This window comes from Ostrinia furnacalis, unplaced genomic scaffold (assembly GCF_004193835.3).
Source record: "Ostrinia furnacalis isolate ACB-3 unplaced genomic scaffold, ASM419383v2 OfSCF0710, whole genome shotgun sequence".
Classification (NCBI taxonomy): domain Eukaryota; kingdom Metazoa; phylum Arthropoda; class Insecta; order Lepidoptera; family Crambidae; genus Ostrinia; species Ostrinia furnacalis.
Window position 1 is genome coordinate 1,911,991 of NW_021130949.1, and position 25,562 is coordinate 1,937,552.

The 25,562-nt window shown below is 36.8% G+C and overlaps 1 protein-coding gene across 4 annotated transcripts in view; it reads left to right on the plus strand.

The window, feature by feature from the left end:
• LOC114349761 (band 4.1-like protein 4) overlaps positions 1 to 25,562 on the plus strand; it is a 50,107-nt gene that overhangs the window by 16,681 nt on the left and 7,864 nt on the right. For all 4 annotated transcript variants that reach the window (XM_028300251.1, XM_028300250.1, XM_028300252.1 and 1 more), the window contains exons 3-12: positions 3,843 to 3,947; positions 4,352 to 4,473; positions 7,827 to 7,924; positions 15,592 to 15,712; positions 17,064 to 17,151; positions 18,735 to 18,887; positions 21,054 to 21,208; positions 23,162 to 23,262; positions 23,735 to 23,813; positions 24,480 to 24,668. In XM_028300251.1, coding sequence (XP_028156052.1) covers positions 3,843 to 3,947; positions 4,352 to 4,473; positions 7,827 to 7,924; positions 15,592 to 15,712; positions 17,064 to 17,151; positions 18,735 to 18,887; positions 21,054 to 21,208; positions 23,162 to 23,262; positions 23,735 to 23,813; positions 24,480 to 24,668 — 1,211 coding nt within the window. The remainder of the gene's footprint in view (positions 1 to 3,842; positions 3,948 to 4,351; positions 4,474 to 7,826; positions 7,925 to 15,591; positions 15,713 to 17,063; positions 17,152 to 18,734; positions 18,888 to 21,053; positions 21,209 to 23,161; positions 23,263 to 23,734; positions 23,814 to 24,479; positions 24,669 to 25,562) is intronic.

Here is a 25,562-nt window from a genome sequence, read left to right on the forward strand (position 1 = left end):
GAGATTGCGAGGGGATTATTTCTAAAATCGACCTGTGCCGTGGCGGCGTGCGGCCGTCCCGGCGGACGGCGATAGCAGTTTTCAATTTTCGCGTATATCTACGAAACAACGGGGTTTTTCTGCGCCTCCCGTCCTTCACATATGAAGTGTTGCTATTCTGAAACGAATTATTTGAAGTACACCCGGGGGCTCAAGGAAGGTCTTTTATATGCGAGGCTCGGGTCCAAGGTGCGGATGAATTCACTGAATCGTACGTCGTCTCTATGAATATTAAATTCTATTTGGCTGGCATTGTCGCCGCGCGGTGAATGTGAGAGTGGCTCACGAGTCGCGTCGCGGCCCGCGACCGATTCTGCCCTCACGTGTCCTTGCTCTTCACATACAGTTATTATAATGTGTACATAATGCTTAAAGCTTATAAACTGGAAATTGATGAATCATTCATTGATTTATTATTCTATTTTTTTTTAAATCCTAATAAGTACTTACATGATCATAAAAATATATTATTAGGCACTTGACATGATATTTACGTTGTGTGCTCTTTCTTTCTTAACAGACTCATCACAGTTACTTTTTAAAGCTTTCGTAATGGTGCTTGTAACTTTTGATGTCGTAAGACATATCTTGTAAATTAGTAATAAAAGTCAGACTTTCATTGCAAAAGTTGTTTGGTAAACACGAAACACAAAACATTTGCTCCGAAAACGCAGAGTGAAAAAAGTTATTCAAAGAACCATCGCAGTAAGATTTAGTTACAGCCTCACTCCCGGCCGTATAATGGTCCTCCGTCGCCGACCTCACACGCAATCTCTATTATCTTGGAAACTCTCGCAAACTTGAAAACACATAAGACTGCCGGCTTCGAACGAATTCCGCAGTTATTCAGATAATACTTGCATAAGTCTCTGTCATAACCGTAAACAACGGAGGAATTTATCCCTGAAATGCTTTTGTTTGGGCCTCCGCGAAGACCCGCGACTTGTTCGTCAAACAAATTCCCAAGATATATGGAGCTAGAATCATCCAATTTGGTTAAAGTGGAAGCGATGAGACTTCGACGTTTCTAGCTAAGTTGTATATAAGATAAATCGCTATCCTCCCCTTACACTTTTCGTATCACAAACGTATATTTGTCTTATATGGATCAACTGCTAACTTTTCTCTATTCACATTGCAGAAATACCAAGATTTATTGTAAAGGAGACGGAATGGAATTATTTTTATTCCTTTTCAACTTTTTATGTTACTTGTTCAAGTAGGTAAATAAAATTGTGATAAACGAATGAATTAGGCCAGTAGTTGCTCCTGATGTAGGACTTTACAGTAAACTTTTTAATGTACGATATTTTTACATACATTTCCTATTTCACAGGCTGCAAAAGGCTTTATTTAAATAGAATATTTAACTGGAAAATATTTTATATGAATTTAAGCGACATAATGTTCAAAGGATTTTATTCCAAACAGGATAAAAAACAGTTTTCAGAAACGGCGAACACCGTAATCGGTGAATTTGTGCTCCCATTACGTTTATTACAGAAAATTATAGATCAGTCCGATCAATGATCTGTTGGCAGGCATTGGCCTTGGTATTTGAATTCAAACGAACTCATACAACGGGACACAGGAATGGAAAATCACGCATATTGTCTTTGTTTTTAAATGAGTCCTTATACTATTTGGGAAAGTGACTGAACAATAGAGATGAAATATCCAGGATTGCAATCGAGGTGTTGAAAGTTACAAAGGGTTTTGTTTCACCTGAATTGTGAGGCGCCTCGACTCTACTTTATTTGGTTCAAATGGAGAATGGGGGAAGGCAAGGAATTGCACAGCAATTTATGGAACGAGCCTAGTGTCGGCGGCAGGAGGTCATTGTGTTGTCGCGGCGGCAAATTGACTCGACAGCATTTCACGGTCTGCTGCGCAGTGCACCTCCTGCTCGTTCTGCTTTATTGATGGCGTCTTCATTGTCCTCGTCCGAGTGCTGCCTCCTTTGTAGCTGCAGCAAATATACGTAATATAATTGGCATCGTATAAAGTGCTTTTTTTAGTTGACAGGTATTGAATCAATATTCATACCCGATTAATTTAGTTTGTCTATATTAATTGATTGTAGAGTCAACAACACTATTGTGTAGTGTATTTTGCATTAAGATATAATTAAAGTCATTTGTCTTAGGTAGGTACCTATGCATTACATCCACCTAATATACGGCAGTGCTTAGCTTGTTGTGTTGTCGTCAATACAAGGTCTGACGATGGTCTAACTAACGAATAACTCATTATAATGTGAAACGTAGAGCGAAAACTTCCCTAGTAGGGATTTTAAAAACGTTTTCTAGAAAAGGACAATAAATTATCCGTATTTGTATGCCGAGCAGTGGACGAGATTAGGTCGAAACAAACGAAAATTCGTACGTTTAATTCTACACCCGCCCAATTAAACCCAAACACATAGGGCAGGATGTCACCACAATTTATTTTTGCTGATCCTATCGCAAAAACAATAATATATGGCTCTGGAAGATTGATTTACAAGCTTTGTAGGCAATAAATTGTAATATGTTGAGGGTAAACAAACAGCACAGCCCTGGCGGCCCGCGGGCGCGTCAGTCGCGTCCCTACATCAACTCTGCCAGATTTTCAAATCGTTTGTTATTTTTCGAGCTGAACGTACGCTGGGAGCAAACAGGCTCTGTTATTAAATCATTTATTATTCAACCCAGCGAACTGTTTCGTAATTTTCCCACAAGCCGAAGGTAGCTCTTAAAGGCGAAAGCTTATTTGGTGATATGCTAGTCTCACGATTTTGTTAATTACGCATCCATTGCCGTACTTTATTCTTGCTCATTCTCGTGAACATTATTATGTATTTTTATTTAAATCAGGGCTAGCTTTTAATGTTACTAAAAGGCATTCATTTAAATAAATAAACAAAAAATAAGTCCTTGGACATTTTACATTGCGCCATTTAGTCTCATAAATAGGAACCTTTTATACATGGAGGAATAAATACTTTACCTAGAAATAGATATTTATAGACACGAATATTGAGTGGGGATCAAACACGCAACTGTTGGCAACAGGCGACCATCGCGTAATTTTTTATCACATGCGAAGGCAAAACTAAATAAAACTGAAGTATTGTATTAACCTGAGATTGGAATTTTAATAAAAGGTTTACGCTATCTCTACAATGTATCAGAGGTTAATGTATCAGAATGTAGACATTTAAAATACTTAACAGTCAATCACTCGCCAAATTAACTGCTTGTGTTCTCAGCGGTTAAATTTCTAGAGAGCATTTATCGCCTCACACGCAGCGGAGGCGCACGCAAGCCCTTCGTGCAGCGCAGCCTCTCATTATGGTGCCACTGCGCATCAGTGCCGACTACTGGTCTTACCAGTCCGCATGCGTGCGAATCCGTCTAATCGAGGAAAGTCGGTTATTCAGAAATGCTAATTGGCGACCGCGTGAGATCGATCCGAATTTTGTTGCTTTCTAACTTTTTTATTTAATTTGAAAGTATAAATAATTTATTTAAAACTTTTTCTCATTATCATTTATTAATTTACGAATGCTTTCAAGCGTGGAATATATTATNTTATTATTATTATCTATGTTAGTATTGATTAGTGTAGTGAATCGATTTTCAAAACGGCCCCCTTTCTTGCGAATGGATGCATTATGCCATATTGTTACAATTGCTAGATCCCCAATTCACTCAATTGAGTAGTTGAGCTTCAATTCACTATGATTATCAAGATGGGCCTATTCGCCTACTAGATTTGATAAATTGGTCTTGTATGATTATATTTGTCATTTTATTTTGTAGGACAACAGCACTGGACAAGCGCTTCTGGACGTGGTTTTCAAACATCTCGACCTTCTGGAAACGGCCTACTTTGGATTACGTTACGTCGACCAGGATAATCAGACTGTAAGTACAAAAGTAGTAAACTAGATTATAATTGAGTTTTACTTATTACTTTAAACTGCATTTTTAATTTGCTGTAAAAGTAACCCTTAAAACTATGGCTGAGTTGCACCACCTAACTTTGAACGTAACAATGACGATAACCGGTGTTTTTTGTATGGAGTTTGACAGATTTTTGATGTTTGTCAAAGTTAAAGTAAGATGGTGCAACTCAGCCTTAGTGTTCAAGAATAGCACCGTAACATTTGACATTCTCTACCAAAATGTCATCTATTTAAAGATCCTACTTTTTATCTCACTTTTAAGAATCACTTTCTCAGAAATACGTATTTAGAGTGAAATCTATTTGACCACTAAAGTAAGAGCTCCAAATAGAAATTCTTCTAAATAAATTGTTTTTTCCGCAGCATTGGCTAGATGCTGGGAAGCGATTACGGCGGCAGCTCAGAGGATCGGACCCTCACACCTTTTACTTCGGTGTCAAGTTCTATGCTGCGGATCCTTGCAAGCTGCTGGAAGAAATCACAAGGTAAACTATGCACATTTATAATGTGATTTAAATAATTCTCAACTTTCAAAGAGGCAGTGACCCCAAAGCGACCATATCTAACAAACCAATAGACAAGTAAATTAAAGTATGTACTAAACCCTTAATCAGATATTATTTGAGAGCTTGACGAAAAAAAGGTATAAGCAACGTCATATACGAGTATTTACTTAAATATTCCATTACATATCATTTGATATGCATTAGTGTTTTACTGAACCAATTTATTGCTTTCTCTTTGTACATCGCGGCCGCCATTAATTATGAAAATGTAATGCTACCTTCACAAACACACATAAACATTTCTTATCCAAAGAAGCAGATCACAAATTTCCTTTGATACAGGGGCACTTACCTAATTAGGTATTTGGTATACTTATTTTCGTCGCTATTCTTGCTATGTTTTTATAAATAAAGAGTAAGTAGGTAGGTACCTAAACCACGTTTAAAACCGCAATCATTACGAAGCCATCAGTGGCTTGAGTTCGTAGACTACGTTTTTGGAGACGTTTTGATAAATTGTAGTATTAACATATTTTCCAATTTCATTTAATCTGTAAGTTTTTATTCAATAAACAATAATTTTATTATATATAAACTTAAAATTACTTAAAAACAAAGTTTCATTTAATTAATTAAAACATTAATAAGTATGTATTTATTTAATCAAGGTTATCGATATCGTTTAATTAACCATGATACTTAAACACGGGCTTAAATGAAAACATATTTTAAATTTATAACCACGAACTGCACGTGGAGGTGAAATTAATAATGGGATTTTATGATTTAAAATAATTTGCAGCTGTTTTATGGATGTGGTTTACATCAAAGCAAGGTGTTACGTGTTGCGGTAATATGTGAGTGCTGTTAACGCATCTAATGCGTCTGTAACATCAATCGTGGGATACATTAATATCTCCCCGGGGGCTGTATAGGTGGCGATAAAACACATCTGTGCTAAAGCTCTACTCAGCACTCCGCTACCCTGTCGATTTCAATTCCTTCCCCTTACGTTTGACACTTATTCGATCTCAACTCGAATATTTCAAGACTTTTTCTGACACATCTGATATTGTCTGAGAAGGAGACGCGTGAATTTACATCAATGTTGCCCGTGTATGCTAAGTGAGCGCTTTATTATCTCAAACTTTGGAACATTTCGCTCAGTGTATCTTCTTTATATATTTTATTGAATTGAGACTGCTAGGAGACATAACATGGAATATTGCGCCGTTTATTATCCACAACAGTATCTGCCATCTGGTTCCAAGTATTCTTCGGTGACATAGTACGGCAATAATGATTTCGATATACGCTTCCCAAGCGCATTTTCGAGTTTTCTGTTATCAGATCGTATCTATAAAGTGTGACGGTAATGTTCAATGTGTTCGTGTTATTTCATGTTACCAAAGCGCTCTTGAAATTCTTTACATTCCAACAAGAGTCGGGATACAGCTGGCAAATAGATGTTCACACATGAAAAGCGCTTGAGCGCTTGGAGAGAGGCTTGCAGGAGTGTTATGTCATGAGAACCGACACCGGCGTCGCGATCACTCCGCAGAACAATAATAAACAGTTGCGTCATTACGAGTACTGGGTACCGCGGGCTTGTGTGCGTGCGTACGTTTGACACATTTGAATACACCAAGCTTTCCGTGCTAAAGGGCATTTATAAACAAAGCAACCACCGTGCAGTTACAGCATTGTTTAATAATGCTACTTTACTGACTTAGTGTAAAACAATACAAACATCGTCGATTCGTTTAAGCTAATGAAGAAATATTGAAAAAAAAACCTTATTAAGATCCCTTTATTATGTAACATGATTAATAATAGAGGTAGATTGCAATACGTTCTATCATAAAGGGTACATTCAGAATGTCGACTCTAGCTTTACATTCAGCAATTTCTTTCAGCTTTATTACAAACTGTTAAATTTCCATGACCATAAAAAGAAGTTAAGCTGTGTGAGAACAAAAGAAGGTCTAGTGCTCTCGCAGTAAACCGTGAGCTCGTAAACCGAGCCAGGTACCTCTGGTGAAATGAATGGGGCCAGCGCCATGCAGCGACGACCTGTCAATGCCTGAATAAAAATCTCCCCAGGAAATTTCATTTTGTACACCGTTTTAATTGGATACACTTTGCAAAATAGGCTTATTCATTTTGTCATTTACAATTCACGGAGCCACGAGCCCGTTAATTTCACTTTATTTTTCGTTTGAAACTTTTACATCAAACTTGTGTTAAAACTCACAACAATAGCCACAATCCACCATCGAAGTCAGTACTAAACTGACTGAATGTTTAAAAAGTTTTCATTATTCTTTATCTTATTATCTTAAGGAAAGACAGGGGAGGAAATGCCGAGATGTTTTATTAAAATTTTGTTATTACGGTGTTGACGCGGGCCGCGCTGCGCCCTCGCGTCCGTACGTCTGCCTTTGCTGAGAGCTACCGTTTAATACTCGTAAATTCTTTGAAACCTTTGCTCTGATGGTTTTTTAATATTTAATTTCCTTTTAAGGGTCTTCCCCTACAATGCTTGTACTAAGAGTATTCGAAGGTTAGAGAAAAATGAGTTAAATAAACGAGCTCTATTTTTCATGGAATTCCTTATTGCACTAAAGGAATGCCTTTTCATAGAAACTCTTTGAGTTCCAAAGATGGGTCTAGACGACTTGCCATTGTCCTTGTCTCTTTAAACATCGTTTGAAACATATTTTATTCAGTTCCCGCTCGTCGTCTTCCGCGTACACGCAAGTGACGCGAGTCAATTTAATTGTAGCACGACTCGTCCCTGTACTTTGCAACATGCATTTAATTTGAAGCAAAATCTTGACGTTGTCGTTGAAAATAAAGTTTTGATGAACATGTTTTTATAATTTAGAATACTAACTTTGCTGCCAATTGGTTGATCTTAAGAATGTTACACGTTATACACGTATCTAACCATTATGTGTACTTCCTTATTGCTTTAGAGCTGAATTTCCATCATTGAATATTGTCTGATTGCTTTATTACCTACCTACCAATTAATTTCAAATATAGAGTACCACGTCTGTCTGACATGAACTAATTTGTGTATTTTTAAGGCAGTTCGCTTCAATCGTGATTTCAAATGCTATTTTTCTAAAATGCTTATAAAATGCATTATAATACTCGTAGTAGATAGATACAGCGTGTTTGGTATTGAGTCATTACATAAAATACAATGTTCGAAAATACTAATTAGGTTAGCTTTTAAGCCAATTTGATACATGTGTATCAAAATTATTAATAACGATTCTGACATAGTTTATTTTGAAAATTAAATGTGTGTAACTTCTGTCCAGGTACCAGTTGTTCCTGCAGCTGAAACAAGATGTGCTGCGCGGGCGTTTGCCCGTGGGCTTCGACCTGGCCGCCGAGCTCGCCGCCTTTGTTCTACAGTGTGAGTACTAATAAACTGCTGGCTGGGTTATGGTTAAAGAAATTTGTTCTCAAAAAAGACAAATAGTCACTTACATGAGAACATCATTTACATGAGTATTCAAATAGATAGTTCAAAACGCTTATTTTATTGTTACGCCTAGTTTATGTACTCATTTAGTGCATTCGTATTATTTTATTTTAATGTTTTAATAACCAACTGCTTAGGTACTTTCTAAAATATGTTGAGCAAGTTTAATTTTAAATCCACTAAATGAGCTTACATTTTTTTATTTCTGAGGGTATTTTATTACCACCATCTTAATTTAAAAAAACTTTAAAAAACGTTAAAAATCTGTCAAACTCCATAAAAAGCACCGTAGCGTTATAATTAAACTGTTTAAGTTAGGTGGTGCAACTCACCCAAAACATAATTAAACAGACAACAATAGGACATTGGCAGTATTCGTCACCTGTGGTTTCCTACACGATTTGATTTTATCAGTGTAGGCTGCTAAAGAGTTAACATGCTGCTTGGTGACCTATGATGGCGCCTGATAAAAATAATGGATAGTGAAAACATACAAAAAAGGTGCGACTAGGTACTTCTGTTTGGTAAATGTCAATATTACCAATTGAATTGAATGGTCAAATGGTAGGTACCTAATAAAATAATATTTAGGTAACTACGAAAAAATATTTTCCAGAAAGCTCTTGATTGTAACAAATCTAATATTCACCAGTTCTCCCATAAAACAATAAAAGGAATTCTCAAATCTATTCTATGAAGTAAATATTGTTTGTTGTATTGGTCCATCTTTCCCCGGAGTAAAGGGAAAATAAATTAGTTCTTGAACTTTTTGCCGGTTCAATCAATATAAGCCGTCAGAAAGTTATTACGGGATTAATTGATTCACATTTTCTTTGTGAAATGTTAATATTCTTTGAGCGGGATTCTTCCACGGAATACTAATTTGAACGAAGGTTAATTGTGAACTGAGCCTTCCATACGTTAATAAGATGGTATGAGTAATAATAAGTAACTAGTCCTTGGAATAAAAGAGCCAACATTTTTGGACCGAGCAGTACAAAATCTGTTCAAATAACCAGCAGCAAAACTGTCGTTTAAACAATGAAACTTATGGCCTTTGGCCATACCCAGCAGTAAAGCCAAACCTAAATATTCCAGTACCTAGTATTTTGGTAAATAAGGACACGGATTAAAGTTGTTCTTTGCTATAATAGCGGCGAAATCCGCAACCGCCATCCGTGCCCAGGGTACAAAGTGGACGCGCGGCCACTCACCCGGCGCTTCCCACTTGGCGCCCGCAACCTTTACACCATTTTCACGTAATAGCCAAGCTATTTTATTAACCTGATTGTAAACGAGAACGTACCCCATACGCCTTTACGGTCAACCCCGTGATAAACGAACTGAATGCGCCAGAATATGCCCAAAATCGACTGCCGGATTTTTATAGGAACATTTCTCACGCGTAATGACGCTAGCATAATATACCTATTTATCAAACGCCGTACGTAAGTAATTTTGAGAATCACCTTGATGGATTGAGGGGACAAAAAATAAACATCGCGTGTGTGATGCTCCGGTAAGACCCGTGATTATTTCGTCGTAAGCTAAGTATTTTTCTAATATATAGTTACAAAAATATAAGATGATGTAGCGCTGCATGAAGTAGGTAAATATTAGGTCCACCTATATGAAAAAAAAATACTCAGGTACGTACATACAACTTTAACATGCGGTTTATGCAACGCTTTTTATCTAGGTAGACACTTTGAGTCAAAAATTAAAAGATAAAATCGCTGGTGGAAGTCAGAAAATCACGGTCGCAACTATGAACCAGTTGCTATCTGCATGAACGTATTCAAATGTAGCATGCACTAATCTAATAACATGGCATTTGCTTCACACAACACGTACTTCAGTGCATGACACAAAGGAAATATCTGCAAAATGTTGTCAACTGTTCGCGTTGCATGTAAAAATCAATTTATTCTATTCAATTTTTAACAAAAAGTGGAAAACGTGAATCTAGCGCATTCGTGGTGAATTTCAATTGTTAGTTTGATTGATATTAAATAAAAAAATAAAGCACAAATTTATTGTCGCGCCACTTTATCATAATTAGGTATAGACATTCTCATTTGTGTTCGAGTAAAAGTTTTGTGTAATTTTTGTATTGTTTCTAATATACAGGGTGTCAGGTAAATGGGTATATGGGCCGACACTAGCCCATGTTAACATAGTCATATAAATGGTATGGTGAAGTCAGAAATTTGATATCATCATTTTAATTTTTTTTAATTTTCATACAAAATTAATTTTATAAAATCCGATTTGTATGAAAAATAAAATAATTAAAATGAAGATATCAATTTTCTGACTTCACCATACCATTTATATGACCATGTTAACATGGGCTTGTGTCGGCTCATATACCCATTTACCTAACACCCTGTATACATAAATATCGGGATATCCACAAATCCAAAGATAAGATGCACCACACCGTTATTCTGTGCCCGCCTATCTTATTGACCTAGAGCTATCCGTACAATCGTACTAGAACGTAATAAAACCAATATTGAACTGCTAGAAGATCTCGTATTTTCTAATTTACTCAATTGGCTTAGTAAATAGCCAGGCGAGTACTTCAGTCGCGTTCAATTCAGCTCGGTAGCAATAGTTAGAGCCATTCTTCTCGGGGCGGCGAGATAGCGCGACGCCATCTCACCGCAAATGCAGCCAAATTATCGCGCATTTCGCTTTTGAATTTCTGCAAACTAAATTATTGAAATTTTGCCTGACATCTGTAACGTAGATATCGGACTGTTTAAAAAGACGAACGAAAAATTCAGCTCTTTGATTTTTAGTATGAATTTTTAATTTACGAGTAAGAATGTTAATTAAGTTCGCCGTACCTACCTACTCTCTTTGAAACTTAAAATTAATTATTTTTATTTCAGTCATCTACATCCATATGTATGACTCAATAAAATTAACGTTGTTTAAAGCGAGTATAGTTCTCATGGTATTGCATGCTTCTATGAAGGTCATTTATTATGCTAGCGTCCAATCAATAACTGACGTGGGGAGTTTGAATTCTGTAAGCTGCAAAATAGGGTTGTAATAAAAAAAGTAAGGGAGGGCAGGAGGGCGGGCCGCGAGGTTGATATCGATGCGTTATTCAGGAGGTAAATGAGCCATCAGCGGCGAGCGTCGTTTGCATCTAATCTCGCTCGCATCAGCGACCCACGACCTAGGGATGTGCGGTACATCAATAAGCGTGTTTTGTTCAAGAGTGGTTTAGTTCCTAAACCAAACAAAAGAAAATGGTGCTTATTAAGTCAACTTTTAGTTACTGCTTAAATTAAAAAGTTACCGCATGCACAACAATGGATTAGCGTACTGAAAGGAGCTGACAACAAAATTGTTTAAATCAAAATATAACAAAGAGCTACTTACTTATTTATTATGCTTATTTCAATTCTAATATTTATTTTTCGTATGCTGTATGTAGACACAGGTCATCTAATTACCTACTGTAAAAAAATAAGAAAATAAGGTTGGTCTGCATATTATTTTCATTATTCAGAAGAATACACAATTCATCCAGACACATAATTATATTCAAATACAAACAATAATAATCACACTTAATTAAAAAGTGGAAAATAATCCCGTTGTCCGTAATCCAATCTTCAAAAGTCAGGACATCCCGCAGCTGTCCCCGGGGACACGGGGCCGCCGCTCGTTTGCTTAGTTAATAGCGTTACGCACTCTAGATGTAGGTATGCGAATTTCATACAAAGATCGGCTTAGAATACAATCAAAGCACCCCATTTTGTATTTAATTCTACGGTTCTACCTGAATAGGCAAAGTAATTCGTGATAGTTTTATGTAGCTACGAATAACTACGAGAAAAAAACGTAGCGAGTGAAACTATTTTGGTATTAATTAAAACTACATGGCATTTTACTATGTTTAGGGTAGGTAGCTGCAGCCTTATTAACTAGCATCATAACAATGGTAGAATTTGATTATCGACTAAATTAGAGTAATCAATTTTGAAGTGTTTGTCAAGGACCAAGGTACAGTCGAAAATTTAGGGTTTAGTTACCATGATAATCAGTTCAAAAATACTTTCTGAGTACAATCTAATTCTTCTAACGTTAAATTTTATGGCATTTAGCTAAGGCTTCTGAATTGAAATTGCCCCGAGAGCTTAGGAGATTGCGGATAATATAATGAGCTGAAACTAATAAGCAAGTCCATAATGAGGCTGTTTTAGATAATATCCTCGAGGGCCCGAAATAATTATCGTTTTCATGTTTACATTACATTTAATTACCTGTTAAAATTTTAACTTTGTTTGGTGCTTATTGTGTAATTTTGTTTGGTTATAAACATAAATATCTATAAAAATAGGTATGAAAACCTGCAATAAATGTAGACATCTACGACAGTGTACAAAAAATAATTTAATGCTACGAGTATTGTACGAATTTGTGTGAAGTATCGTTATTTTGAAGGCGGTTCAAAAAAAAAGGTAAAACTGTGTATCTAATCAAGCGGGAATACGAGTAAACTCAAATAGAATAACGTTCGTAATGCTCGTTTACGTGTATGTGGTAAACTATGATAACAAAATAAAAACTTTTCTCGCTTCTGTAATCATAACTTTTTCGTTAAAACAAACAAAAATATCGACGTTCTTCGTAGTCCTCAATGTGTCATCGGGATTATTTTTAGACCGAATCTCGAAGTTTAGTTATTGCTTTACTTGGAAGTCAAGATTCTTAGAATAACAATATCCATATTAATCTTATTGAATTTATATGTTTGTTTAGGTATGGTTAAAATTCTGAAGTCTATATTGTATTATGTATACCTATTGTTTACCTACTCTTTACTCAGATTTAATCACTTATTATCTTCTTAGAAGCTAATAAGTAATTAAGTAGTAGTATTGTATCTTTGTTCAATTTTAATGATGTTCATACACGCTGAATTAACTACACTTAAAAAGTCATGATAAAGGCATACCATAATAATTCTTAGTCAGTCATCAAGTTCGTTTGTTCCACCAGCACTTAAGTCGTGGTGTACTTTAGTAACACGCTTGTGAACCATAAAAGTGTTTTGCTTTCGCGTGTCGGTAGCGGCCGACGCCTGCAACATTTGTCTGCCAGCCGCGAGCGCGGTTCCCGCCACCACATGATAGATGTTCCTCGCTCTCAGATCATTCACATCTAACGCGAAACAGATTCTACCTCTCACTTGTACCAACACACGAAACGGTTACATATTTGATGGGAACCATCAGCCGATGGATTTCTTTGATGTTCGAAAATAAGTAATAACGTATTCCGATCCTGTTTAAAGTTGATTACATTATGTCTTCACATCGATATTCGTACACCCGTTTTATTACGGCTCTTATTTATCAAAAAACTGAAATGAAAAGCATCGCTGCTTTTTCACGTTAAGGACTACTTAAATGAAGAGTAATTCTGGGAGCTCGTAAAAATTGTGAGGGAGGGAGTTAAAAATATCAGATTTATGAGCGTCCTCAGCCATTATTATCGGAGATTAAACGACACTAATAAATATAAAAGAGGGTGTAAACGTAAGTGTAAAGGGCCCTCGACTTTGACTTTTTAATCATTAAATCTATTTTTTGTGTAGAAAGTTTGTAGTTATAAATTGTTGAGAGAAATAAGCACATCTTGATGTCAACTTCTGTTTGTTTTAGTTACCTACGGTTTAAAGGTAATACTTATACTTAAATAAATAATAGCATCAATATGTTTCACATTTTGTCATCCAATAGGATGGTAAGTAATAACTTTTGACGTTGATAAAGATACAGAAACGAAGGATGTAATAAAAATATAAGTTTCAGCATATTTTCTTCGGCACAATATCAGTGCTACGACGGCGTTAATGTTTCTTACGACATCTCTTGTCACTCTAGACAACCGTGAACGGAACGTCTGGGAGGTCCGAACTTCTTTACGCGTTTATCGATCTGGGTCAAGCAAAGGTTACATTCACATCATTCACTTACGAAGATAGGAATTATTATTTCATCCCAAAATAGTGTCTCAAAATGACTCAAATCAATTTCGTATCCTAAAATAACATGTATGAATCGTAAAGAAAATGCAATAACAAAGGAAAATATCAAAAGCAACTACGAGTACAATTAACTTCTCGCTTCCTTTTTTGCTATTCATATTTAGACGGTGCGGATCGCAAATAAAATTTATCTGCCGCTATAAAAATATCTATCGTGTGAGAATCGGGCCCCAGATGGTGCGATTTCCGTGGACAAAAAAAAGATCTACGATGGGAAATGACTGTCAGCCCCGCGAACGAGAAGTAGTTTTTCAGGATCGTCACTCGACCGTAGGTTGCGTTTTCAATGCTGAACTACTGGTAGATATGTGAACTGGTTTTCTGAAAAGATTATACCTACAACGTACATGTTTCGTTAAAAGACAGTAAAAAATATCATTTAGTAATGTTTGTAAACGTTTCATTGGAACTAAAGATAAGTTTATTTATCACTAACTAGATAAATGAATACTTACGACTCTTTTTTGTTTTCAAGATATTTAAAACTATCATCTATACATATACATATATCATCGTCACACGGAATAGAAAAACAAAACAATTATAAGGTATTGCGTATGCTTTATCTTATTAGACATAGAGCTGACGAGCAATCTATTTCACAATGCAATTACATAGCGGACATCTATGCTAATATCTTTGTGAAGTTTCAGGTGTTGAGTATCAAATTACCGTTATCTTAATTCGGAACCGACACCTTACATGGTTACATCGGCCGTGTTTACGCAAGTTGTTTGTTTAGGACATGTGCCCTCTGTCTTTGCCGAATTAATTGCTATTGTTAAATAGAGGTTTTGTCATAATAGGGTAGCTCGGGTATTTAGTTCAAGATATCTCGGTCGGCTACATGTGTCTAAACAAGTATTTGTTCCAAATACGGACACTCTCCCTCGTTTATTTCTATCTACTGTTTGAACTGCCGCTTCAGCTAAATGAGTTTACCGTGACACGTTTGTTGTGTTTTATTTTTAAGATTAACTGCGTTGCCACGAATCATTTACAGTTGAAGTGCTCTCTACTTTTTAATGTGTTTTGTATGTTACCTATGACATTGATTTTTGTACTTTGAGCTATAAATATTTAAATGAGTGCCCTTATGGGTGCCATAAACTAAAGTAATGCAACTTTTTATTAAGCGTTACATATTTTTTACTATAATACGAAAATAGGTTGTTGAAGCATAAATTAATTTTACAAACTGATGCTGTCTTTCCCGAAAACTATAATCCGGGCCTCTTCAAGGCGAGAGTGAATAAGCACTTACAGGGCAGATATGTACCATCCTAGACTGCATCCCACTTAACATCAGGTGCGATTGTGGTCAAATACATGCCTTGTTATGCATAAAAAAAAACTTGCTCACCATTTGCATTGATTTGGTAGTCATGCATCTAAGTTTTATGTGATGACGTATAGGGAAGCATCATAATAAGTACTTAAATTGTACTTACGTCTTTCAGTTTTGAAACGATTGATTTTCATTCTTTTTGACGATTCTAATGAAAGTTTTCCTTTTATACAGCGGAGTTGGGAGACTACGACCACAGGCGGCACGCGCCGGGCTACGTGTCGGAGTTCCGGCTGCTGGCGCATCAGACGCCCGAGCTGGAGTCCCGCGCAGCTGAAATACACAGGACGCTCACGTGAGTACACAAAGACTTCTATTCTGTTGATAGGCCAATCTATAACATTTGAATGTGTTTTCAGATAATGTCTTAAGGATGTGTTTGTCATAAATTGCGTCCATGCAATGGCATACTACTTATTTACGCTGTTTCATTCTGTTTGTGCAAAAAATAGTAATTCTTCGAACTCGAATTGCACATTCATTCACGTTATTTACATTCAATCATACTTGAACATTGTAATATAACTATTAGCATAATGTTAATGCTATAAAGCAACTTCGCCGATAACTACATCATATCTTACGATTAACGATAGCAAATCTTCATTATAGTCTATTTTAAGTAATAGGTAGGTACAGCAACCGTTCACTGGCCCTGGCTAAGTTTCAAGTGGTGTAAGTTGCCCTGATAATATGTGAATTGAGAGGACACAACCAAGGACTTGCAAACTCACGAGCTCACAATGGCACTTGCCGGTTTGGTAGCCGGCCAAATTTCCAGTAGTGCCTTCAGATCACGTGTGCTTTGATATACTGGATGTCGTGTTTACGTACGGCAGTTGTCTGAAAGGACCCTATTCGGACCGTACGATGTAGAACATGCGACGCATGAGCTATAGATTCATGTTTTGTTCGCTTGTAAGCGGGTCGGACATCCGAACTAGGGGAAATGTTGTGGACAGACAGACGACAGGTAGATTTTAATGCCAACCGAGCGGTTCACTGCACTGCACTGCACGTACGAGTATCAGCGTAATATAATCTCTTTAACGGTGTTTGTGCTCTATGCATTGCAAATAAGTGTATAATAACGATTCAGGTATAATGATGATAACATACTAAGTATCTTTTGCCATAAAAATAATGCGCGATAATATTAGTACTTAACACAACTTTAATAGAATATTCCGTTTTATTCGCTTTTGACGAAAGCCTTAGCCAGACACGTGTGTAGATATAGGTACTAGGTAAGTTTATTCACTCATAAGCTGAAACTCGAAACAAGTATCTGCACATAGCTCACAAGCATCGTCTGAAGAAAGTGAGTTGCAGAAATTAAGCTCTCAAATGTAGCAGTTTCACGCCGTGGCGTTTGCTACGCGGCCGGAAATTAAACTTCGCCGCCTTTCTCGCTTAATTGAATGAATTTTTAACTGTGCAAAGATGCAGACTGCGGCCGCTGGCTGCTCACAAAGCCGCAATTACATGCAAATTATGTGTACCTACTTAACACCAAGTGAGCCGCAGCTCGGCGCCTGGATCCCGTGATTATTCACTGTCACTTCGGCGTCTTGCCTCGTGTTTATCAGGGCTAACAATTTAATTGGGGGCGTAAAGTCGTTATAACGCTTAATCCATTGTTGCAGAGGAATATCTCCGGCGCAAGCTGAATTGAGTTACCTGGACAAAGTGAAATGGCTCGACATGTATGGCGTCGATCTGCATCCCGTTCTGGTAAATATTTTATTTAGTGCGCTTTTGGGCTTTGTACGGCCCGCGCGTTGGATGATTTATAATAGCCCGTGGAACACATGTTAATCCCACACCATCAATGCATACGGATTTATTTTCACAGTTTAATATCCATTTGTACTTTGATGGAGAATTTAAAATTCCTTGTATTGAAACAAAAGTACACAAACATTTTAACATCAAAAATATGAATCTGAATATTCTGTTTCCGCAGTAGAATGGTAACGGTTAAGACTTTGCAAACTTATTATATTATACAAAGAACTTGAAAGAATACAAGACCGAGAAATAGGGGTGGAAAGGTGTGGGGAGACAAAATAAATGGTCTCAATCTAACCTCGATTGTGTTCGAGCACTTCAGCGTTTGTCGCAACACGAATGACGTTGTTATTATTTGGTAAAAGTTGTGTAATTGAGCGAACATTTTGTGGTATTTCAGTGACTTTTGGGGGATTTTTTGTAAGATGGAAACAAAACTGAAAAGACTTATTTTATCTGAATAATTATTTCAAATGATATCTTTATGTAGGTACATTGTATAGTTATCCAAAACATTAAATTAGTTATCTTTAATTTATAAGAAACATACAAAAGTCAGCTTTATAAATAACAATAACAGTGGTAAACCAATATTTATTAGTCCTAACACCTACATATGAATGGATAGCCCATTTGAAGTAAATTAAAAATGTAGGTACCTTTCACACTATTACCATACTTATTATTATTCTGTGCTATTACTTAAAATGTTTGAATGACCTAGATAGGAATATCCTGTATTTAAGTTACTTTAACTTCTCTTTGATTAATTATTTCTGATGTTGTACGGAAGCGTGTATTCTTAGATTGTGATTAATAGGTAAAACAATTCACCGTGAAACGATATGTTTTCCAGAATCCCGAAAATCCCTAACCGACACTCCAAACCGCTTTGAAATCCAAGTTGTGGCTGAGAGCTCCAACATAAATCTGCGCAAGTTACCTCTAAATACACAGTCGGTAGCAACAAATCAAATTCTGTTTAAAAAGTCATTCCTGTAACTGACTCCACATGTTAATTGTTAATTCTTGCTTTGTAAAATTTAATCTTAAGAAGTGATTGCGTAGGGATTTGAATAAAATTGAATGAAAACAAAATTGTAGAGCTTTTATTTCTTAGCTTTATTTTTTATTTTATGTATTTTTTAACTTCTGTATAAAATCACAAAGTTCGTTCGTTTCAACCAAATTACGTCCACTGTTGGATAAAGGCCAACCCCTAAGGATTTCCAAAATGACCGTTTCTGGGCTGCTCGCATCGAGGTACTTCGAGCTAGATCGTCGGTTCACCTAGTGCGAAACCTGCCCTCACGTCTTCCGACTTGTGGTCACCACTCAAAGCTCTAAGCTTAACACAAAGTTAGACTTAGATAAAAAATCCCATTAAACGTTTGTCAGTCAAGTAAGAGCTTTCGTAACCCGAAGTTATATGTCATACAATGCAATCGCTTTTCTACAGCCAAAAGCTGTTTTTAAATTACATGAAGTTTTGTGTATTCCGGATTTTCAAAGTGTGTATATTACAGGGCGAGGACAGCGTGGAATACTTCCTGGGTCTGGCGCCGAGTGGCCTACTTCTGCTGCGCGGGAAACACACAGTGGCCAACTACTACTGGCCACGCGTCTCCAAGCTGTATTACAAGGGCCGCTACTTCATGCTCAGAGTGGCCGATAAGAATGTAAGTGGTTTTGAGAAGTGTTTTTGTCAATTTGCAGATGTCAATGTATTATCAGGTGACCTACATGGTAAAAAAATGAGTGAACTCAATTTCGTTAAAGTCACACTGAGTACCTAAATGGCAACTTTTTAATACCTGTACCAAAAGTTTTCAACTAAGTTATGTTTCAAAGAAAAGAGTCACAAAAAGAAGATCTAACACTACCTACCTGTGAAGTTATATTATAAATATTTTAATTGTTAAGTCTTGCATTTTCAAATAACAATAAATTGACTTGTTACTCGTCAGACTCCATCTTCCGTTTAATTAAATAAATTATCAAACGAATTTCCACGGCACAAAGTTCGTGACGCATTGAAGAGTGCAAAATATGGATGAAAGGGCACCCGGCGAATCATTTTGAATCGCAAATAAATAAACATCAAAATCGGTCCCACTCTTGACCTGGATTCTCGGATCGTTCGTACTGATAGCGCACCGTGAATGGTGGTGCAAGATGGAGTCCACCTTGCGAGCTTCCTTGAAAGACATTCGCAGCCAGGCAATTACAGATAAGTCGCACAGAACTGAGCGCAGTATTTACAAGCTGTGGGCGAGCGCGATAGCAGCCGAGCCCCAGAGACGCCTTCCTAGCTTGTTATTTATTATTTAACTGGCTACCCAGTAAAGGAGGTTAGGTATGATTCGTTACAGTATTCTCATTGTAGGACCTTATTTATGGATATGGCGCATGATCCAGTATAGATAGCGTGGAATAACCTACTCTTCCAGATTAGGAGGCTTAATTTATTAGACATTCGCTCCCGGAGGAATAAATGTGATTGTTACGAAACCAGGTAAGTAAGTATCTGCACGGTGGAGAGAAAGATTACGTCACGTTAATTTGATCAACAATCAATTGTGATGATTGGGTGGAATTAAATTACTTTTATAGTATTAATAGCAATTTTTAATTTCTCATTCTGTTACGTCTGAAATACAGCTGTTGCCACCTCATAAAGAAGCTGTAGTACATACGTGTCTAACTTTGTATTGCATAATAAATACCTTTGTGTGAAACACATCTCATTATCTAGATATTTACTGGCTATTTGAAATCTAGTCATAGTTGTAGTTCTGTATCGATTTATGTTAGTACACATGGGTATTACGTTGTGTGTCATGAAAATTATTCACAATTCGAATTCACAGAACTTTGTGAAAGGATTTGGGAGATACAAAGTTTAAGAGCGTATATTTGAATAACAACGCTGAATGCCAGAATGTGTATACCTGTCTCATGTATGTGCTTGTATTTAATATGCCCAGAATTACCTCACCTGGACGAGTACATAACTAACTCTACATCTCTGCCCTAACAAAATTGTAAACTTCTTGAAAACTTGCCTATTTTCCTTTGCATCTTGTTAACGTAAATTAAAACTAATCAATCAAAAGTTTAAGCTGAGATAGTGATTTACGCCCGTATTCACAAACATTACTATGAGGTCCCACACACGCGTGGGCACACAGGGTGACACAAGAACCAATCACAGAGGTCTATTCAACGGTGTGAGTTCGATTTGCTGCTTCACTTAAGCAAGCATGGTTTGTGAATACGGGCGTGAGTTACATTACCTATTTCTTTTCACAAACATAATTTTATTATGAAAGTTATTATTAATTTTAACGAGTCGCGCATTTCTATAGGAACCAATTATTATTATTTCCGTAAACAAAGCGGGAGCCGATCGGAAATCATTGAACACGTGAATGGCGGTAGGTCAGTGTATATCAAAACAACCGCAGGAGCCGTTAATTGGATGCACATTGAAAGTTTTCAGCGGATTTCAGTGCTGCTCGTTAGAAGCTTTTGTTTAGTTTTATAATTACTTCGGCTTATAATAGCTTTGAATAACCCTTTATTTGCAAAACGTCAAACTCATTAGGGAAATCTAATCAGGCATGTTATTGCCCTAATCTGTATATAATGTGCTTGAAGAAAAGTTGTCAATTAGGAACATAAAAGCCTGTAACTCTATATTCGTAGGATAATTTGGTTAGGTACTGATTTTTGTTGGTTGTATGGAACTATTACCTTCTATGTGGAATGCTTGTAGGTATTTTGAAAGTGAGAAAGAAACTTTTATGTCTATTTTAATTTCTAACCAAAGTAAAATGTTTTAGAACGAAACATCAACATACGGCTTCGAGTCGCCAACAAGATCGGCGTGCCGGCACCTCTGGAAGTGCTGCTCAGACCACCACGCCTTCTTCCGATTGCAGCAAACGGCTCCGGCCTCTGCTGACATCTTCGCGCTGGGCTCACGGCTGAGGAACAGGTATGCCTATGGGACTAGAATCATGATATATCTATAATTAGCCCCTATAGAAACTGGCGAGATAAAATGTTATGTGATAAAAATAGTCTCAATCAGACGTTGAACTGTCTTAGTATCATAACATTACGTTATTTTTAAATCGTTATAACAGTCTATTTAAAGAAATAATTGGCTTTGTTTCTATTATTTAAAAGAAGATAAACAAACATTATTTTTCTCGTTAAACTTAGAGCTCTATAAAGCTAATTAATCTAACTTGAAACATCTATATTTATCCGTTTTGCAGAAATATTTATCAATGTAGAGATACACGTTTCAAGATTTATTTATTTTATTAGCTAGAAATCTGTGCGTCTATATAAATCCATTAGTATTCCAGACAAATTAGCCACGTCTCGTTGACTCGACATTGAGTAAAATGGCATTTCAGTGCTTCGGGGCTTCTTTATCCATTTCAGTAATAAAAAGAGGCTATAACTGGGACAGTTGTCGGCCCAATTTTTATATTAGGTATATGTTTTAGTACAGGGAGCTTATAGGCTTAAATATATAGCAAACATACAGTTATACCACGCTGTTAAAAATCTGTCCATAATGCTCTACAATTTTGCACAGTTTGGTCAAATGACAGCTGTGAAAAGTCGAACGCGCGCCATGTTTCGCATTATCTGCCACGTCACCGTATGTGAGCGTTACGTGTTGCGCCTCATTGTTGGCCGCTACATGACTTTATTGAGGTAAAACCGGCATTTTCCAGTAGCTTCGCCCTGTCTGATATTGGTGAAAAGACATAATTATTACACATCTCGGGAAATCGGTTTATTTCAGATATAAAAGCTGATAAGGTAAAACCTTTCTTCAACCTTCATAAAATAGCATAAGTTTTGCGTCTACTTACATCAAACCTAATATATTAAACTAAATATTTAAATGTAAGTTATGGATACCGTAACAAAATGATTCGCTATTGAACCTACTTATCTAAACACCATAGTAAGATATTGTATCTATGAACTCACAAAGCCTATAATATCCGGTTTTTAAGCAGATTGGCAAAATTGAATTCGATTTTCATTCTTAATTAAAGCGGTGATTAAAACGGTGAATAATGGTATCTTTGGGTATCAAATCGTTTAAAATTTCTAGCATGGATAGGTATAATAGCTTGGAGTTATATGTATGAGTTAGAACTTTCTCAATTCTTGGACTAAGTTTTCAGGTTATTTTTCCACAAATATTTTTGTGTTACTATTGAATGGAGAGTTTATACGATAGAAGCGGAGCAAGTTTGTTCGGAAGTACCTAATGCCGCTCCGTGTAGAGCGCACTTGTATGACGTCTTCCTGGCTTTAAGCCGCATTTCCATTATGCAAGTAAGTTGCGAGGGCGCAAGTTTGCTCGTCTACCTGCACACAACAAGTCGCGAGCACAACGAATCGACTAACATTGAAGTTATGACTTGATATAATTTGATAATCTACACAGATTAGTGGGAAAATAGATGTTATTGCATTTCTGTCTACTTTTAGAACCTGAAATAGTCTGAAAATATGTAGGTACTACTATTTACCACCAAATAGTGAACTAATGGGTTATCAGATATGATTTTGATTGTACCCTTTGGAGTAGGAAATTAATTGTGAAGAGAAACTAATGAAATTAAAGCAAGCTTATTAAAAAACCGTTTCATATTTACCTTACAACCTACCTACGTCCTATTAACCGTCCTTCTGCGAATATTTTGACTTTCATTTGTTATCATCTGATAAAGTTTGCGCCAAAAAGGGCGGATTCCACTTCAAGGAATCAGAATTTATTTTACACAGAACGCGAATAAATGCAAAAGACAAAAAAAAAGAAAAATGAAAAATAAGCATACAAATTTTGCTTTCGGTTTGCTTATTTATTTTTCTTTTTTCCATGAACATCGTTCAAGAATGTTTTTGTCCACAGCGGCCGCGGAGGCCGGCCCCGTCCGCCGCCCTCGTTCACGCGGACGCCGTCCCGCCGCATCGCCCGCCCGCCCCACGCGTCTCACGCATCGCTGCATGACGGTATTAACTTCTGTCTCAAGAACAACATGTTACTGCTAGCATCTGTTTTAAATTAGATAGATACAAAAGCGACAGGTTTTTATTTGGTTTCAAATTGGAATTTGCAATAAATAAAAACACAATTTTAAAGATTAGGTACGTTTTGCTTCAATTTTTTTGTGTACGGTTTAAGGTACAAGTTCGTAGCCGACTACACGCAGCAGCAGCAGACGACGTGTCGCCGTGACACGTCACTTTCTATGTACTTATTTTTATGAAATACTTCCAGGCGACGTGTCGCTTACTACGAATGGTATTTCATAGAAATACACAGAAACCAGTAGTGTCGTTGCGACATGTCGTCTGCTGCTGCCTCATGTCGTCCGCTTCCAACTTGTACCTTTATTCTTACTTGATTTCGTACGAATCATATGTATTCGTTATTTTGAGTCTCTTTGCTTTACAGGAGCGCTCTATTAAAATTTTCTTTCAGTGCCAAAACTAGAAGACTTGAGAATAAAAGACTGCCTACCGGAGATGAAACAACCTACCTCAGTACACCGACCTAATTCGTAAGTCTTATTCAATGTACCCGGCTCACGCAGGTGCTAAATATTTTATGGGCATAGATATGTACCTTTATATGAGCTGTTAAATTTTATAGCCCCGCCATATTTTCCGGGGTTCTTATTCGCGGCTAACCATTTGCGATTTTTGTAACCTAAATATTTATTGATTTACTCAGAAATATTTCTATTAGAATGTTAAAGTTCTTTAGACTCAATCTTAGATCTATAGTTATAACAGACTGTATTCACGTAGAATTACTAGGTCAACGTCCTGTCATTTAACATTATTTTTATTAGATAAAGTGATATTTAACTGTAAAGTTAAAGTCAGGGCAAATTACACTTAGCAGTCTGTCGCTGAAAAGTGAAAACATAATAGCTAGAGCCTTGAGAACTTTTATTATTTGAGTCAACTAACTTCTGAAGAAATTCAATTTTCTAAATCTTTTTATAAACATCTTCAAAACCTGTCTTTACAACTGGCATATTTTTTGTTTTTTGAATAATGAGTTTTGTGTGCTAAATCTAATGGTGCGTCCACACTGGGCGGATATGCTCGCGCGGCAAACTCGACATCCTGCTCACCCTGCTCTTGAGTGAGCAAGATGTCGAGTTTGCCGCGCGAGCATATTCGCCCAGTGTGAATGCACCATTATACAATCGCCTCAGAATTAGCGGTGAAGGCGGCTGCGAACCGCCAGTTGGACCGGGCGGGTCACCCCGGTCCACCCGATCCGCCCCGACGCGGCGCGGCCTCTACTCCGCGTCGCCGACTAACACCCGCCCACCACCAGCGCCGCGGCATCGGTCGGCGTCAGTCGACTCGCAAAGCTCGAATGACTCGAGGTCGAATCGCAAGTAAGTAATCATTTTTCTACAGGAACTTCAATATTTATTTTGATCATCATCATCAGATCATTTATGCTCTAACTACAGGCGGATAACTCTCTGACAACTGAGTATTTGGCCTGCACTCTCATGTTTTATTTATTTTGATACAATTGAAAAATATGGCGACAAGCTTTAGGTCACTTGTAGGAGTGCCAAAGTTTCAATAATACCTACAGGGACAAGATCACAAGAGTAGGTAGGTAACTGGAAGATAAGCCTGCTTCATACTAACTATTGGCGGATCAACATCAGGCATGTTATCTTTAATAATACACAAACAAAGTTGTGTTTTTTTTGTCTGTATTACACCATTTTTACTAGACAATTGTAACTCTATTTAATACTCTATCTATTTTTTTTTTCATACAATGTAAGATGCTCACATAAAATGCTAGCAACTACGTACTTAGATTTGCTATACTACTCAAATACCTATCTAGTTTTAGCTTCGATGTTACTAGCGGACGTCGCCTAATTGGTTGATTGATTGCGTGGGTCCAAGCTCTGCGCTCGGAAACGAATCCGCGCTATAACATGTGATATCTATATTCTAAATATAGAAAAGTTACACGGGAAATTCAACCTTAATGAAATTACTAGATGTGAACTGAATTCCAATATCGTGTGAATAACTACCGAAACGAACATCTGCACACTATTTAGCGTTTTATTTAGCACGTTCATAAAATTAACACATGGAAGTAGTTTTATATCTTACTATGAATAAATAATCATATAATATTCAACATCCTCTAGTTATCGTACTTAGAACGTTTCCATAGTATGTATGTTCCAATATTGCGATTTCATGTAAAAGTAATTGCAACACTATGTGATTAGTCGCGATGCAGCAACCTCCAT